At 37.2% G+C, this 16,878-nt stretch overlaps 2 protein-coding genes and 1 long non-coding RNA gene across 3 annotated transcripts in view; all 3 read right to left on the bottom strand.

Moving 5' to 3' along the window:
- Positions 1–16,878, bottom strand: part of LOC122985399 — a 365,027-nt gene that overhangs the window by 166,303 nt on the left and 181,846 nt on the right. The gene's annotated exons all lie outside the window — the stretch shown is intronic.
- On the bottom strand, positions 370–5,186 carry LOC122985390 (niq CART3-like). Its single transcript, XM_044356004.1, has 3 exons — positions 4,875–5,186; positions 2,222–2,305; positions 370–652 (listed from the first exon to the last, which is right to left on the bottom strand). Exons 1-3 carry the CDS (start codon positions 4,992–4,994, stop codon positions 545–547), a joined length of 312 nt encoding a protein of 103 aa, XP_044211939.1. The 5' UTR covers positions 4,995–5,186; the 3' UTR covers positions 370–544.
- c7h15orf40 (chromosome 7 C15orf40 homolog) lies at positions 12,410–16,388 on the bottom strand. The gene is made up of 5 exons (XM_044355981.1): positions 16,069–16,388; positions 14,150–14,270; positions 13,774–13,901; positions 12,842–12,944; positions 12,410–12,790 (listed from the first exon to the last, which is right to left on the bottom strand). The coding sequence occupies exons 1-4, from the start codon at positions 16,279–16,281 to the stop codon at positions 12,855–12,857; spliced, it is 552 nt and encodes a 183-aa protein (XP_044211916.1). The 5' UTR covers positions 16,282–16,388; the 3' UTR covers positions 12,410–12,790; positions 12,842–12,854.

Genomic DNA, 16,878 nt, shown 5'->3' with positions numbered 1-16,878 from the left:
ATCAATTAATTGACTAATTGTTGCAACTCTATAATCAGCCAGTATCGCTTTGTCCAACAGTCCAAAACTCAAAGATATTTAATTTACCATTAAATGAGACAACTGGAAAAGCTGGAATGAGGTGATAAATGATTGATTGATTATGAAAAAATTAGCATATTTAGTTTATCTGTCAGTTTATTGACCAAACATTTCAGCTCCTCTAGAGAACTACAGATTATTTCCACAATAAACTGAAATCTGATGGAAAAACTTGAACATTTCAAAGCCACAACTTTGAGATCCGACCTGGATGAATTGTGGTTTTGCAGTAAATGTTTGTGGATTATTATTTTCTTAATCTTCCACCTGTGTGACGTTTGTGTGACTGCAGCAGCTCTTCAACATCTTAAGAAAAGCGTCATTAGAAAAAAGGCAAGATAAAACACCTTTAATACAACATGAAGGTTTTATTATATATTTTATATTCTAGGCTACTTTACATATATATATATTTGGAAAATAAACATGTTAAAATAGACTCTCGCTGTGTGATGTAACCGGCTCATATGCATTTGAGCAGGAAGGCGTTGCAGAAAGCTCCTCGGGGACAGTCGCACATCTTCCCGATACGAGATCCTTTCCTGACGGCGCAGTGTTCTCCCAGGTCGCACTGCAACAACGACGACAACTTAACGTTTACACATTTTAATCACACACATATCAAACATTAAATACAAGACCCGACATATGTTCATGTTCCACTTATTACCCAATCTGATGAGGTGATGTTTACACCGAGCACAACCTGATTATGAGGGATTTGATGAGTAATTAAGTACAAAAACACAGATGAGGCTTTAAACAGATGGTGACATACGTTATACCAGCATACACTACATGATATATAATAATTAAACATATCACTTCAGACTTAAGTTCATTTTCAGACTCAAGTTCATTTTGTTTAGTTTTTATTTTGATTTGAACTCATTTGTGCTCTCAGTTTAATAATTCATGCTCTTCATTGATCTGTTTTGTCTGTTGGACTCTTGTAGAGCAACAAACAGCTTCAGTCAGCTGGAAGTTTAAAGAAAGTAACAAAGATGTTTCCCTGATAATATCAGTTATTGATAAAAGCTGAATCTGAGGCAGCCAGGAAGTGCTCACAGCCATCAACCATGGATATATAATACATATATTAATGTCCACAACACTTAGCAGAGTTTTTATTATATATATTGGATAATGGACTTTTTATAAGGGATCTCAGAGGAACTATATCAACACATCTGAGTCCAAGATCAAAGTAAAACCTTATTAAACCTCATTAAATCTGAGTGATAGTGAGGATGAGCACAGCATGAGAGAATGACAGGAGGGTGAATTCAGTTAAACAGAGAGCAGGATTTAATTTTAGAGCACAAATTACCAAATTAAGAACATGAATGACTAAATTGAGAGCATGAATTACTAAATCCTCTTCCACGGAGCCCGTCAAACACTGACTCTAGAGCAACCACCCTGGGTTCTCCTACATGATTGGAAGGGGAGGGGTTGGAAGGGTATTCAGTCTAGTCACCACTAGATGCCACTTAATCCTAAACACTCGTCCTTTAAGCTGAGAGCATGAATTATGACATCGAGAGCATGAATCCGTTATTTTTTTCTCCGCGGCTCCTTCAGAGCTCCGTACATTTCTGAATCTTTTCATTTCTAATGAAAGTAAACAGACGTCTCTGTAGACAAACATGCAGCAGAAGAAGAAAGCTTCTACTCAGATATAAAACTGTTGATATAAATGTAAAAGCCTCAGTAATGTTAATTAGCATCAGTGAGATTAAACCCGTCAGTCAGACAGCAGGTTCCAGTAGTTTTGACTTTTAGAAACTCACAGATTTTGTCTTTAATATTAAAGGCAACTGAATAAATGTTACACAACTCTATTTAAAATGATTGACAATAATGTGGGAATATTGAAATATAACCTATTTTTAAAAGATGATAAATGTGCAAATGATGACATATTAATAACTACATTTATCTGTGAATGTTTGTATAAATACCCTTCAGCTGTTAAATGGAGAATTACACACAGACCTGTGGTGCATTTATCAGAAAGATACAGTGACTTTTAAATCCACATTTCATGTCAAACTGATGAAAGTCTTAAATGATTATATATATTATATATATATATTTATATGAGTGAATGTGTCCACAGTGTGCGGCTGTGACTCACGGAGGGAACTTGTCCATATTTCTTCTCCCAGGGATTAATCCTCTTGGTCTGCAGCTTCTCCAACACTTCATGCAGAGCGCCGAGCTGATAAAACACAGTCAGTCAGTCTTAAAGGATAAAACTGGAGAATTTCTTTTTTTTTTATTATTGCCAACAAATCTCATGTTTGGATCCAAACCAACAATAAACTGATATACTAACAAGTATTGTGTGAGTATCAAAGTCTGATAAATCTGATTCCTCTGTTGTTGTCCAAAAACTATTAGAAACACATGAATACAGCACCAAGACAACTTTACCCAGTGTTACACACAACAAGCTTTAGCTAAAAACAGTCAGAAATTAATGATTTCTTATATAAAACGATGTGTTTATGATGTTCAAAAGACACACAAGTTATTAACAATAATAACAAACTGTGACATGAGAGTTTAAAAAGATTAGAGTAGATTATAACAAGCTTTATTGTTGGGTAAATAACCCAACAATAAAATGAAAAATTACACTAAAACTGGATCAGAACAAGCTCTTATCTTAAGGGTCTTTCTGGGAAACATTAACTCAGTATTATGTACTAATAACAGCAAACACTCAGTGGTGTCTGCTGTACAAGGAACAACTCTCCTGAGAATCTCATGGCTGTTATGAGTCTTTGGAGCCGTTTCTAAACAACCTACAGTAATTAAACTCTTCATAATGAAGCAACATGTCAGCGGTGTGGCTCATTCATGTGTTTCTAAAAGGTTTTAAACAATAACGAAGGTCACAGAGGAACAAGATTTATCAGGCAAACATGAGATTTGTTGACAATAAGAAGAATATAGAAAATCACCAGACTGATCCTTTAAAGCTGATAGATAATGAACTCTTCATCATCCCAACAGATAGACGTCTCTATTATAAATACAGTTTCCCTTTTCAGTGTATAGTGTGTTGTGGAAACATGTCTGATGTTATTTTGACCCTCGATGTGTTGCAAACTTCACTCACACACTGTAAAATTATGAAAGTTTTACTCTTTTATCATATTTTATTTTAGTTTTGTTGTGTTTTGTCTCAGTTTTATGTCTCTACTCTGTTTATGTAACTTTTCACCAACAATTATCAAAACTATTTCACTAAAACTACAATGATTCATTTCAGTGACGCAGCCTAAAAGTATGCAGACAAATATTCCATCAGAATGTTATTTAAGATTAGATTGATCTTTATTTTGGTCTTTAGATTCACTAAACTAAAATAAAACACTGAAATGACTCTAACAGATGATGGCTGAAAAGCTGAAGGCTGACAAACCAAAAAGTATTATCTTTACTGTTCTCACTCTAGATGCACACACACACACACACACACACACACACACACACACACACACACACACGTCTGTCGCTGTCAGACAGGCAGCAGAATGAAAACATGAAAACTGCTTCATCACAGTCTCGGAGCTTTACTGAACATCAAACTATTGATTTATTTAATCATTTATTATCTCGACTATTTTAATAATTGAATAATCATTTAAATGATTTTTTGAAGCAAAAATAGTTCCAGCTTCTCAAATGTTAAGATTTTATGGTTTTATTTGTTCTCTTTGATAATAAACTGATTATTATGTTTCAGGCTGTCAGTTGGACAAAACAAGACGTCTGAAGTCAACTTGGGCAAATTATAACAGACATTTTTCATTATTTACTCACATTTTATAGACAAACCAACTAATCAATGATGAAAATCATCATTCATTGCAACTCTAGTCTTCAGGTTTCTCTTGCAAAGACGTCTTGATTTCAGTCAGACTACCTGATTAAATCAAGGTTATAATAGTAATTCCATATTTTCATTCATTCATAATTGTTATGGTTTTTTATACATTTATTTAAACTTTTCTCTGTTTTTTTATTGTCTAATAACAGTTTCAGTGGTTACTGTAGCTTCAGTAGCTAATGTGTTAATAATAAAGCTGCAAATGTTCAGTAATAACAGAACATTATAATAGTTATACAGGAGCTGCAGTATATATTATTTACCAAAGTTCATTTTATTAATAATGTTAACACTAACACCAACAACAATAACAATAATAGTATAAAATTGTAGCAATATTCATAATGACTAATTAATAGATTATTATTATTATTATTATTATTATTATTATTATTATTATTATTATTATACAGCTATACAGATGCAACTTTGTAAAAAAGCAAAGAATACATTGCTAAAACTGATTATATTTTATATTATTTCAAATCATTTTTAGCTAAAAAATTGGACAATTAGTTTGATTTGATTTGATTATTAGGGTGATGGTGATGATAACAACTATAATGGTAATAATATGTAGATTATTTTTTTATTTAGGTTATATAGCTTAATGTTTATTATCTATATTTTATGGTAAATATTTTAACATTTAAAATATTTTATTTAAATACTCATTTAGCTTAAATAAATAGAATTATAGTCTGAGCCACACCGACAGACCTCATACACAACACTGAAACATAAAAGATAAATAACTGAGAGCCAAAATTAAAGACACATAAATAAATAATAAAGACTGTGATGAAGGTCTAAAAGTCTTCCTCTAACTAATTAATTACACATTTGAAGAGAACAAAGTAAAGTAATATGAAATAACATCCGGACGCACCAGTCTGTTGGAGTTGTGATGGTACATCTGGACCTCTCTCTCGTCCCTCTCGGCTTCCGTCCTCCCCGCCGGACAGAGCGCGGACAGCAGCGCCGCGCACAGCACAGCTCGCGCCCACATGTTGCCAGAAACCGGAGAACAAAGTTCCGCGAGCTGCTTCCGTCGCTCCTCCAGCTGCTGCTGTGGACACGCGCTGCCGCGGCGCCGCGCGGGATCTTTGGAGGAACCGCCCCGCCTTCTCCAGCCTCCGGACGACGTCACGGGTATGACGTACACTGTCTCCCGATGACGTCAAACTTCTCGATCATTCATATTTCAGCCTGAATGTCTTTGTACTTTTTGTATGAATGAATCTTAAAATAAATTTTATTTGTTTACTTATTTATTGTCTTCAGTTCTTGTATTACTTTCATTTTTGTTGTTGTTGTTTGTTTATATTGTTTTTGGTGCTTTTTATGTCCTTTGTGGATTTATTTGACTGTTTGTTTTGTGTGATGTTTTCTTCCTGTTTGTGTTTTATTTATGTTTGTTGTGTATTTTAAACTTTGGCCAATAAAGTTGAGAGGGGAAAAAAGTTATTCTAACGTCTAATTATCACTTTAAATGAATGAATCAATCAATAAATTATATAAATTATTTCAGCAACTTATATTTAGACGTTTTTAAAGACTTTATCATTCTAATTACACACAAAATAAGACCAATACTGAAAAACATGAGAACATGAAACCTGTGTTATTATTAGAGTATACAAAAATAATATTCAGTGTTTCAAGACATCTGCAAGTCAGTGTAAGACATAAAATGATATATTTAACTGTATTAAACACAAATAGGCCTTAAAAGTCATTTTAAAAGTATAATTATACTTAATAAGTATAATTCAGACATTTTAAGGACTTGGAAACACTACCAGAAAACATGATGAAGACGATGATGACAACTGTTCAGACATGACTTTACAGACTCCTCAAAGTCCTTAAAAGTTATAATTCTTTATTTTTATATTTTATTATTTATCTTTTGTGCACAAGATAAAAAACAATCATCTTTTGGGACTTCAGGGTCTTTGTAGTAGAGTCCATGCTGAGTTTAACAAAGTATTTGTATCTTCCTGTTTACAGATTGCTTATTGATGAAGTGATTTGATAAATTCCCTCCTGCCTGCCGAATGTTTCAGGGACAAACAGCCTGAATGAATCTGTCGCAGCTGGTGGGCGACAGATGGAGCGTTTTCCAATTTCCTTTTCATATTTAACCTTTAAGAAGTTGAACGTATTTCCCTCCCTGCGGTGCCTCTATTTATATTTCATATTAGCGTGGAGGGATGAAGGTATTAATGTCCCCAAACCTTCATATAAACACAACTTAAACCCTTCTGACACACAGAAGCTGCATCCTAAAATCCTCTGATATCCCTCAGATGGTAAACAAACAGGCTGCAGGTTACTGAAGGACACGTCGAACACACTCAGACAGGCTGCATCTTAACTTTACACTCATTATTTCCAGCCTGTGGTTGTTTGGTGTCAGGAAGCTAATTTAGTCATAAAATTAAAGCAAATTCAAAGGTTGTGTAAATTTTAGGGGTCAAAAATGACACGATGCAACTGCTGTGTCTGTTTTCTCTCAACATAATGAAAAAAAAAGTTAATTAACAAATCTGACGTGTGACATATTTCATATTTTCCAGCCAAAACATCTGATCTTGCAGTATAATATCAGCTGGTTGTGACTGCAGCATAATTAAACTTTCTTTATGTTGGCAGCACTCAGTGGGGAAAGATCATCGTCTTTGTTTAAGTCTGCAGTGACTTGAAACATGAGACAAGACATGTTTATTAACGTTTAACTGAAACCTCAACTTAACCATAAAAAAGCTGAATGTAAGGACAGTGAAAGAGATTAATGACATTAACCCTCCTGTTGTCCTCGGGTCAATTTTGACAGGTGTCATTATGTGCTGTCATCAAAAAAATTGAAATGGTTTTAAAACAGTATCCTGACTAAACTTTTACATGCACCAGTCTGCCGTAATCCATCAATTTATTTTCCTCTGATCTCAACTATAGTTAAAATAATTTATAATTTCTTAGTCAGGATTCTGTCCTCCTGGGTCAAAATTGACCCGAGGACAACAGGAGGGTTAAAGAATTAGATAAAATGACATTTTGACCAGATGATGGCGCCGGATGAAAAGTTAGAGACCAGATTTCACAGCAATCCATCCAACAGTTGGACCTCATGGTGGCGCTACAGGACAAGTCCGAGGATCATTAAAGTTAGCAGGATTCATCCTCTGAGGAACATGAATGTCTGAACTAAATCTCATAACAATCTGTCCAACAGCTACAGAGATCTGGACCAGGTATGGACCAGGTCTGGACCAGGTGTGGACCAGGTCTGGACCAGCGTTAGCAATGCGCTGCTAACGTGGCTAAAAAGGACATACTGAAGGCCATTTTCCAAACATTAAACTTTTATTTTATGCATATTAATAAATGCTTGCTTGACAGTGGTTTGAGTGTGTAGATGAGTCAGTTTACAGGATATTGATGAAGTTCAGTTTGATGATTGATTGATTGACTTATCAATCTTTAAATCTGTCTTTAAGTTTAGATAAATTATCTTCTGTACTTAGTCAGTACAATATACCAGTAAAATATATACAGTATATATCATCTGTATATATAAATGAAATGTAACAATAATTTTAAATGCATATAATATCAGATTTACTTATTTAACATATTTTCTTTTTCTATTTTATTTATTTGATGTTTTGCTTTGTCATTTTCTGGTGGATTACAGGTCTTTTACATCATAAATAGTTGAAATTGTGAACAGTGATGCAGGATTTTAGAAAATAACTTTAGATTAATGATAATAGAAACTAAAGTACTAACCATGAACAAAACTTTTAATAAGGTGAATATTTAGCAGAGACCTAATAATCTGAATTATTATAATAAAAAACTATAACTGCTAATGATTTGGGAATTAGATATAGAAATCTTGATGGATTAAATTACGTTTAATTGTGGATATTTCTTTCATATTGTGTGATTATGTAATGATATTATCAACATAATAAAAACATATTGAAGCCTCTTTTTTGTTTTGTTGTTCCTTCTTTTCTGTTCCAGATCTTTCTGAAGATCTTGATAGTGAACACTGAAGGAAACTTGATAGTTGGTGATAATTGAGTTTTGTTGATATTGGGGGGGGGGGGTTGTGGGGTTTTTACCTCATGATGACCCCAAACTTTTTATTTAAGACCAGCACCCGAGCAGATTGCGGAGTCAGAGCTGCAGCATCCAAATCCTCCTGTTGTCAGCGAGGCATTACTGTGGGAATAAAGAGCATTGTGTTGATGTGAAGTCATCGCTGGGAACACACAGAAAAGATAATAAACAAGGAAAATGGTCTGAATGTTAAAGCAATGTGTTGCAGCCATTCAGGAGATCGACTATAATCAACCTTGCAGACAGAAGTGAGGTACGAGGCTGCAGGGAATCATTTGGTCTGTAAGTGTCTCTTTATGTGATCAGTCCGTCCTCTTCATCCCAGAAAAATACTGCTGACTTGTTATTGTAAAAGTGAGGATGAAAGCTGTTGGTATTCTCTGCAGAGAATCTGCTGCAGCTCTGCATCTTTTGATCATCTCTTCTTCTTCTTCTGTGGGTGTTTGATCCTCTGTCAGGCTCTGGGACATTCTTCCTCTGATTCTCTTCTTCTTCTATTAATGCCGTGTCGGGCCGTCAAGTTGAGTTAGTTTTCAACAAGGAGTCGACTGAACGAGCGGCCGTGTTGTGTTGCTGTTTGGGCCATTTTGTCTGTGTTGAATGACAGTAAAGAGAGACACATGATGAAGATCTGTGGTCGAGTTTGAACCCAAAACATTTTGGCTGCATTCAGTGCATCCTAACCAGGGCAAAGTGGGCAACTGTCCCTGGACCCCAGACACTAAATGGCCCCAAAGTGGCCCCACTGTGTATTAATGTGGCCCTGCAGGAAGCCAGCAGTAGCCTATGACTGACATACCTGGTTGCCAGACATAAACTACATCTATATTAAGCCGACTAGATTCTAAAATGCTGGTTTTTTTGTGCAAAGACGATGTGTCGACAGCAGGTCAGTTGCTAGCTAGCTGTGCAGCTAACTGGAGTTAAATCAGTTAAATGTGGCAGCTACATAAACCACCACATCAGCCCGACTCAGTACCTGCAACATGAACCATAAAGATTCCTCCATCTTTATCTCTTCCTGTTCATTTCTGCTTTTATACTTAAAGGGATAGTTCAGATAATTCAGAAGTTCTAAAAAGAATAAAACTGAGATTTGCTCATCATCCCTCCATCTTCTCACTTTCTCTCTGATCCTCTTAAGGAAACTGAGCCAAATAGAACCAAATAACTTCCTCTTATCGCATCTGTACAGACGACTAATTGCCTCTTGCTATCTTATAATTGCAGCTCCTAAATGATCTGACCCGTCACACAAAAAAACTTGAGTGGAGGATGCACCTTTGTCATATGTGCTCATACTGCAGGACTGATCAGATTTCGATGGTCACTTCTTTTGTCAGGGGCTCAGTTTTATTCTATTTTAAAGAATTCAACCTGTAACTACTTTTCTGGCCGTCTGAAATCCTCACAAACTGACCCAAGAGATCCTCCAGCACCCAACATGGAGGAGAAGAGGATTTATGTTTATGAATCCCTAAAAATTCAGGAGGGAAAATGTCGGTCCAGCCAGCAGAGGCTTAGCAGAGTGTCTGAACATCCTTCAGCCTGACAGGAGCTTCAGCAGCAGACGTAAAGCTGCTGATCCAGGCTCACCAGAGGAGACACGCTGTGAAAAATCACCCCAGTTAGCTGCAAAAAAAACCCCAGCGTGAAGACGTGTCATTTGGTCAAACTCAAACACAAACTTAAACTAAAGTAACAGTAAAACTTTGTTTGCAGAAAGATGGAAAAGAAAATAAAAGTCAGCAGTTGGAGGACAAAGTTTCATACAAGCTGTGATGTTTGATACAAAGTCATTATCTGTCCGGGCTTTGATGTCAGCAGAGCTCTTCGTCTCTTTGAAGCTTTTTTAGTTTTAAACTCTGAAGAAACTGAAGCTCATTACCGCTCCACTAATTCACAGCCATCCTCTGATTCTGTGGCTGATGACTGAGGCTAATGAGAGTTTCTTTTCTGTTTTCCTTCAGAGAGTTTGGACGTGCTTATAAGTGGCGATCATCAGACGTGGGGCCTCCCAGAGACCCGCATTCACATACCCAAGGGGCCCTGATGCTCCAGGGCCCCTGGAGGGAGAGTGTTTACATGCATGAGTATCTTGGTTATGATCATATCCTGCATGTGACGTTTATATATGATTGATACATGAGTCTAACAGTTTCTGATCATCTCTGTCCTGTTGTGTCTTGCTTACATGTGACAGTATTCTGGTTACGGAGGGGAGAGACGGGTGGGAGCAGCGTCAGGGTGAGTCTGACTGGCACAGGTGTTACAGGTTGGCTGTACATCCTCCCTCCTTTCACAGTAGTCACCAGAGAAATGCTTTGAGGAGGCTGAGGTGGTAAATCTGTGTTGCTCCTCCCCTGTCAGGGCACACAATCTCATAGTCAACATCGCCCACTCGCCGTGTGACCACAGAGGGTTCCTTTCACTCAGCGAGATATTGAGCTGGATGAAGGAAGCCATACGAATACTTTATCCTCTGGTGCAGAATGGTCTCAGCCTCCGTTGACCCTCCTGGGCTCTGACCACATTCTCCCCTCTAATAATAATAATAACTTTATTTGTATAGAACCTTTCATACAAAAAATGCAGCTCAAAGTGCTTTATAACAAAAGAAATTACATGCACTGTGTCTTACATCAAAAAAGACATAAAATAAACATAAACAGTCCCTCCTGAACTGGGGGAGGATGCTGGTTCAGCAATCTGGACCACATGACCATGTAAACACCATAAGATGAAAACCAGGATACTTTCAGGATATCCTGAAATCCAGCATCATATAAGAAGTGAATGCTTAAATTTAAGAACATTGTGCTAATAATATCGCTCTTTCACTCTTCACTACTATGTATTAAATTTGAATACAGGACTTAATAAGAGTTTTATTTAAGAAAAAAGTCTGAAGAATACCAACATTCCCAGTTAGAGAGAGGGTGTAAGACAGATCACTAAATCCACCCCTGTTCATTTGACACATCTGACCATCGATGGGATTTTCTATCATCCCTCGTTTGTAACACTTTAGTTTAAAGCTGCTATAATCAATATTTGTTATAACATCACTGTGTGAGCTGATAGTGAGAATTATCAGCGACTCTGCAGCTCCTCTCGGCTTTACGGAGCTTTATAGCAGCAGGCAGCTGTTCTCAGCGAAAAAAGCACCAAAACAGCAAACAGACACAGTTAGCTGTAGACTAGCTGGTGAACATAGTGGAGCATTTAGCAGCTAAAGAGACAGATATTTCCCTCAGGAGTTGGTAGAGAGTAAAAACAGAGCTAAAAGAGAGTGAATATTGGACTTAGATTCACCAGGTGGACAGAAACACGACTCCACATGAATGATAATGTTGCTCCGTAACTGCTGGATGTGGGAAATAAGCTTCAACATATCAACTTATAAGGTGATGATGTTACTATTTGTTTCTGCTGAAGACTTTTTGACAGAAAAATCACTTAATGCAGATTTTGCCCCCATATTTAACATTAATATCAATATATAAATCTAATAAATGCTTTATAAGACACTATAATGTAGTTGATAGCAGATATAAGTGTTAAGTAATATATTTGTCAACAATCCTAAGTGGAGACTGTTATAATAATAAATGAGGTAGGAGAGAAATCCTTCCTGATGTGTTTTCGTCAGGTGTAAATTATCATCATCATCTCTTTTTAACATTTGACCTCCACAACTCTGTTTCCTTCATCACCTCGTCCAGCTTGTTCTTCACTGTCTGCAGGTGTCGCAGCAACAGATAATCCTTTAATTTAACTACTATCAGAGATTAACAGTAACACAGCGCCATCTGCTGTCCGGTCACGGCTGCGTTTACATACATAAGCCTCTTGTAAGATCATAAAATTCTGTCACAGTCCTGTAGGATTGAAATTTAGCTGCTCCTAAACTGTTGCAGACGGTATGAGATGTAACAGGAGGAACAGATCATATTCTGTTTATTATAAGTTAACAGGCATTAAAAAAAGACTTTCGTGAGTCACTTCAGACACTCCTAACATGTAAACATCAAGTCCAGTTTACATCTGAGACCTTCATCTGTGTAATAATGGGGGAAACAAAGCTTTCTGAAGCAATGAATCAATATAATAATAGTAAACAAATGGCAATAAGTGGTTTTACAGCTTTCATTATTGTTATTTTGTTCAATAAACTCTATTAAAATTCATCACTTCTAAAGGACGGCGGGTTCACAGTTTTTCAAGTCTGTTTTAAAACAACAGAGTGACATTAATGACGATTGTTTGGGGTGGTCACATGACTTTTCAGCGTGATGGAGGAAGGCATTAAAAAACATCTTGCCGCGATACTTTTACTTTGAAAGATCGAAACTGTGTCGATTGATCTGCTTCGAGGCGTGGAAACACCTCCTGCTCGATGATGATTGGTCGGTGGGTCAGACCGTTTCCATGGTGATGTTCTGGTTCTTTAAGCATCCCACTAGCTGTAGTGAAGCCCGATCAGCGTGTCAGTGTATGTGTGTTCGGTAAGTTCATTTAAATATCAATATTCATAAAAACAACTTGTTTTTTATTATCATACATAGCAGAAGAATAAAAGTCTCATAAACTTCATTATTCAGTTTCTGCAGCATGTTTTCAACTCTGCTTCGTCTCTGGAGAACATTCAAACTCTTCACATTGTTTTGCAAATGATAAAAAAATGTAATCAGTGAAATGACTGTGACGGGAAGCTCCATCCTCTGTCCTCCTGTCAGCCTGCAGCCTCTCTGAGCCTCTGCAGCACCTCCTCCGGGCTCAGAGAGGAGTCCACTCTGATGAGTTTGTCTCTGGACCTGGAGCCCTGGAGGAGAGACGGGGGGAGGAGGCAGGATACACACATTACAGAGGGGAAGATAAAAACAAGGTGAAGGAGTGAAGATAAAGGAGGTGGAGGAGGCGGGTTTTAAGGTGTGTTAAGACTGAACAAGAAGAAAATTTTCATCTCAACCAAACTTGACTGCTGTTTGTGTTTACAAGCCATAAATACACCTGACAGTAAACACAGCTGCTGTGTGTTTTTATTAGTTTCTTCTTCTTTTTACTTCTGTTGACTCCGTCCAGAAAAAAATCAGAGCTTCCATCCAAATGTTGCGCACATTTTAACCAAATTTCCAGAAAATCTGTAAACAAAAATGTTGTGAATGTTTGTTTCCATCCATTACTGTCATATAAGCACTAGGAGATAAACAGCTGGTGGCACTAATTCTCCAGTCGGTGCCATTAAACCGTTGCAGAAGAAGAAGACACAACGAGATGACATCATTAATAGAGCAGCAGTCAAAGCTCAAACGATGGAAAACGTGATGGAAATATGACGTTTCTGTTTGTTTCATGTATTAATTTGAGGAACGTTAAAGTCTCCTCATCGCTCCACACTGATCTGCTTCATGTCTTCATGTACGGGTTCAGGTTTTTTAATGCTCAAATTGAAAATGTGCATAAAAACATGTGGATGGAAACACACGTGTCTCATGTCTTTTCCTCAGTTCGTGGTGACAACAATGAATCTGTGTCAGTTTGCAATCACGCCACCTTTGAACTCTGCTTAACGTTCACTCTGAACACACCTTTAAAACACCAAAACCTTCAGTTTCCTTCATTGGATGTTAATGCTAATAAGTTTGAGGAACCTTGTCCAGAGATATGTGACTTTTCTTCAGGCCCAGAACTTCAGCCAGGTAACGAATAAGCTCAGTGTTGGCCTCCCCGTCTGTGGGAGGCGCTGCGATGGCGACTCCCACCGCCTCTGCAGAAACTTCTACAAGAGTAGAAACAACAGTTCAGTGTTTGTCAGAAGAAGAACACACACAGACGCAGCTTTTCACTTCACAAATTAAACTGGATCTTATTTTACAGATACTAGTCTCACGTTGGTGATACTGAAATATGGTCCAGAAACAAAGTATACACTGTCAAGCATCCAGCGACATTCCTGCTTCAAATCTTTGTGCTTATTATAATCTTATTATAGATGATTGTGTGAGTATAATCATTGAGTGCAGTGACCTGTGATGCCGCTGTGTTTGGAGCCGGGCTTCGCGTGCACCGTGATGGCAACGGCGCCGCTTTTGTCTCGAGTCACCGGACCAGAAGCTTCTGCCTGAGCTGCAGCCGGCTGCTTCTTCGCCTGGTTTCAACAGTTAGTGAGGATTAGTGAGGTTATGTTACACACTGCTGCTCCTGTATATTCATCACTCATTCATATTCTGTCTTTCACCCTCCCTATTTCACCTTGTTTCAACAGTCTGGAGGATTAGTTATGGTTGGTGTCAGAGAGTTTTCAGGTTGTTTCCATTTTCACCATATTTCAGAGAAATCTGGACGTATTTGTGTGGTGTCGTTCCCTCCTTTTCCTTTATTATTTTGGTATATTTCATCATGAAATAAAGGGACAGGTTGACACATGCACTGTACTGCACTGAAAAGCCCACTGAGATAGTCTGTGTGCAGACTAACTTCCACACCAGGTGCTCCAGCTGAGTGTCACGGCTCTTGTCAATCAGATGTATTTGTCTTTTTAATATCCAAATATTTTTACTTGACTACATTTCTCCAATGGCTGTACTTACTAATTATATTACAATATAACCTTTCACTTGCTTGTTTTTTTCCTGACCAACAATCCAAAACCTAAAATATTAAGTTTATCATAATAGAAGATGAAGAAAACCAGCAAATATTCACATTTGAGAGACTGGAAGCAGTTATTGTTTTTGTACTTTTGCTTTAAAAAGAAAAAGACTGAAACAATTAATCAATTACTGAAATCTTTGTCAGTAGACTAATTAATCACCTCATCACTTCAGCTCCAATTTACTTCACTACATTCATACCATTAAAACCAGGTAAAAGCAGACAAAACGACCCCACTGAAAGCTTCATTCAAAATTAGTGAGTAAAAGTTAGTGGTTAGTGGAAAGTAACTAAGTACATTTACTCAAGTACTTGTACTTTACTTGAGTATTTCCATTTGGTACTACTTTATACTTCCACTCCACTACATTTCAGAGGGAAATATTGTACTTTCTACTCCACTACATTTATTTAACAGCTTTAGTTCCTTTTCAGATGAAGATTTGACACAATGGATAATATAACAAGCTTTTAAAATACAACACATTGTTAAAGATGAAACCAGTGGTTTCCAACCTTTTTGTCTTTTGACGTCTTACAAAAAGCAGTGTGTAGTCGGGGTCACATTTCACATGTCTATGAGTTGTTAACAGCTCCACCAAATAGTGATTTTTCCCTCTAAACTTCTCACATGCTTTCATTTCAATAAATGTTCAAATGATCCAATATTTCAGCAAAAATCAAAGATTAGAGAAAAAGTCAAAAAACTGAAAACAGATTTGTGTATCAGAACTTTGTTTTTTCTTCTTTCCTCTCCCATTAATCATCTCACCACCCCTCAGATTTATCTGCTGACCCTTTGGAGGGGCCCGACCCCTAGGTTGGGAACCACTGGACTAAACTAGCTAACTGTATATAAAGTAGTGTAAACTAGCTCCACCTCCAGCAGCTACAACAGTAACATGCTGCTCTAACACTGATGCTTCACTATTAATAATCTAATGATGTCATATATAATAATATATCAGTCAGAGGGACCAAACCACTACTTTTACTGCAATACTTTAACTACATCAAGCTCATAATACTTATGTACTTTTACTGCAATACTTTAACTACATCAAGCTCATAATACTTATGTACTTTTACTGCAATACTTTAACTACATCAAGCTCATAATACTTATGTACTTTTACTTAAGTAGGATCTTTAATGCAGGACTTTTACTTGTAATGGAGTATTTTTCAGTTACTGTATTGGTACTTTTACTTTATTAAAGTATGAGAGTAAATATGATTACTGGTTAACAGTGTGGAGGAGAGAGAAGAGAAGTAATAGCTTTAATAACTCACCGCTTTCGCTTTTTGGGGCATCTGGGTGTTTTTGGAGTAACGTCTGACCCGGGGAGCACCGGGCGGAGGAGGGAGTCTGCTCCGGGACAAGACGGTTAACCGACCGCAGCAGAAGTCAGAGAAACGGTGTAACGTTACAACTCCCAACGGCTGACAAGACTTCAGTGACCTTATAAAAACACCGGTTGTAATTAAACCTGACCGGGAAAACATCTACCTGCTGCCTGTTAGCCTGCTAGCTGCTGGATGGTTAGCTTAATCACAGAGCAGAATGTAAACATCGTGATTTCCGCTTTTCAAAATATCCACTTCCGTTCATCCTCTTCATAATAAAAGCCGAACAGTCTGCAACGTTGTTTGCTTAAAGGACGAGTTCATTATTTTACAGGTCTGTCTTAAAAGAACAGTCAGTCAGTCTTGCTGTAATCATTCCTCCTGTTCATACTGACCATTAGAAGATCCCTTCTAAAAAATGCATGTATTTAAAAGTTTAGCTATCTGAAGCTAATATGAAGCTTCAGCATCCGAATGAGTCAAATCAAGTAGATATCTTTCAACGTTACAGTCTTTTTAGTGCCAAAGTTCCTCTTTTTGTTACTATACTTCCACCGCAGCTCAACAGGGAAACACTGTCTGAAGAAACACAAAGTGGGAATTTGATGCTAAAAAGACTGTAAAAAGACTAACTCAGACTGCTGAAGCTGAATATAAGCCTCACATCTACTTTTAAATGTCTGTGTGGACACACTGTGTATTTTGGCCTCCATCACTTACACTGAAAGCACATTTGAAGGATCTTTTAATATCCAG

This window comes from Thunnus albacares, chromosome 7 (genome assembly GCF_914725855.1).
Source record: "Thunnus albacares chromosome 7, fThuAlb1.1, whole genome shotgun sequence".
NCBI lineage: Eukaryota > Metazoa > Chordata > Actinopteri > Scombriformes > Scombridae > Thunnus > Thunnus albacares.
This window is presented reverse-complemented; position numbering and strand designations above follow the sequence as displayed.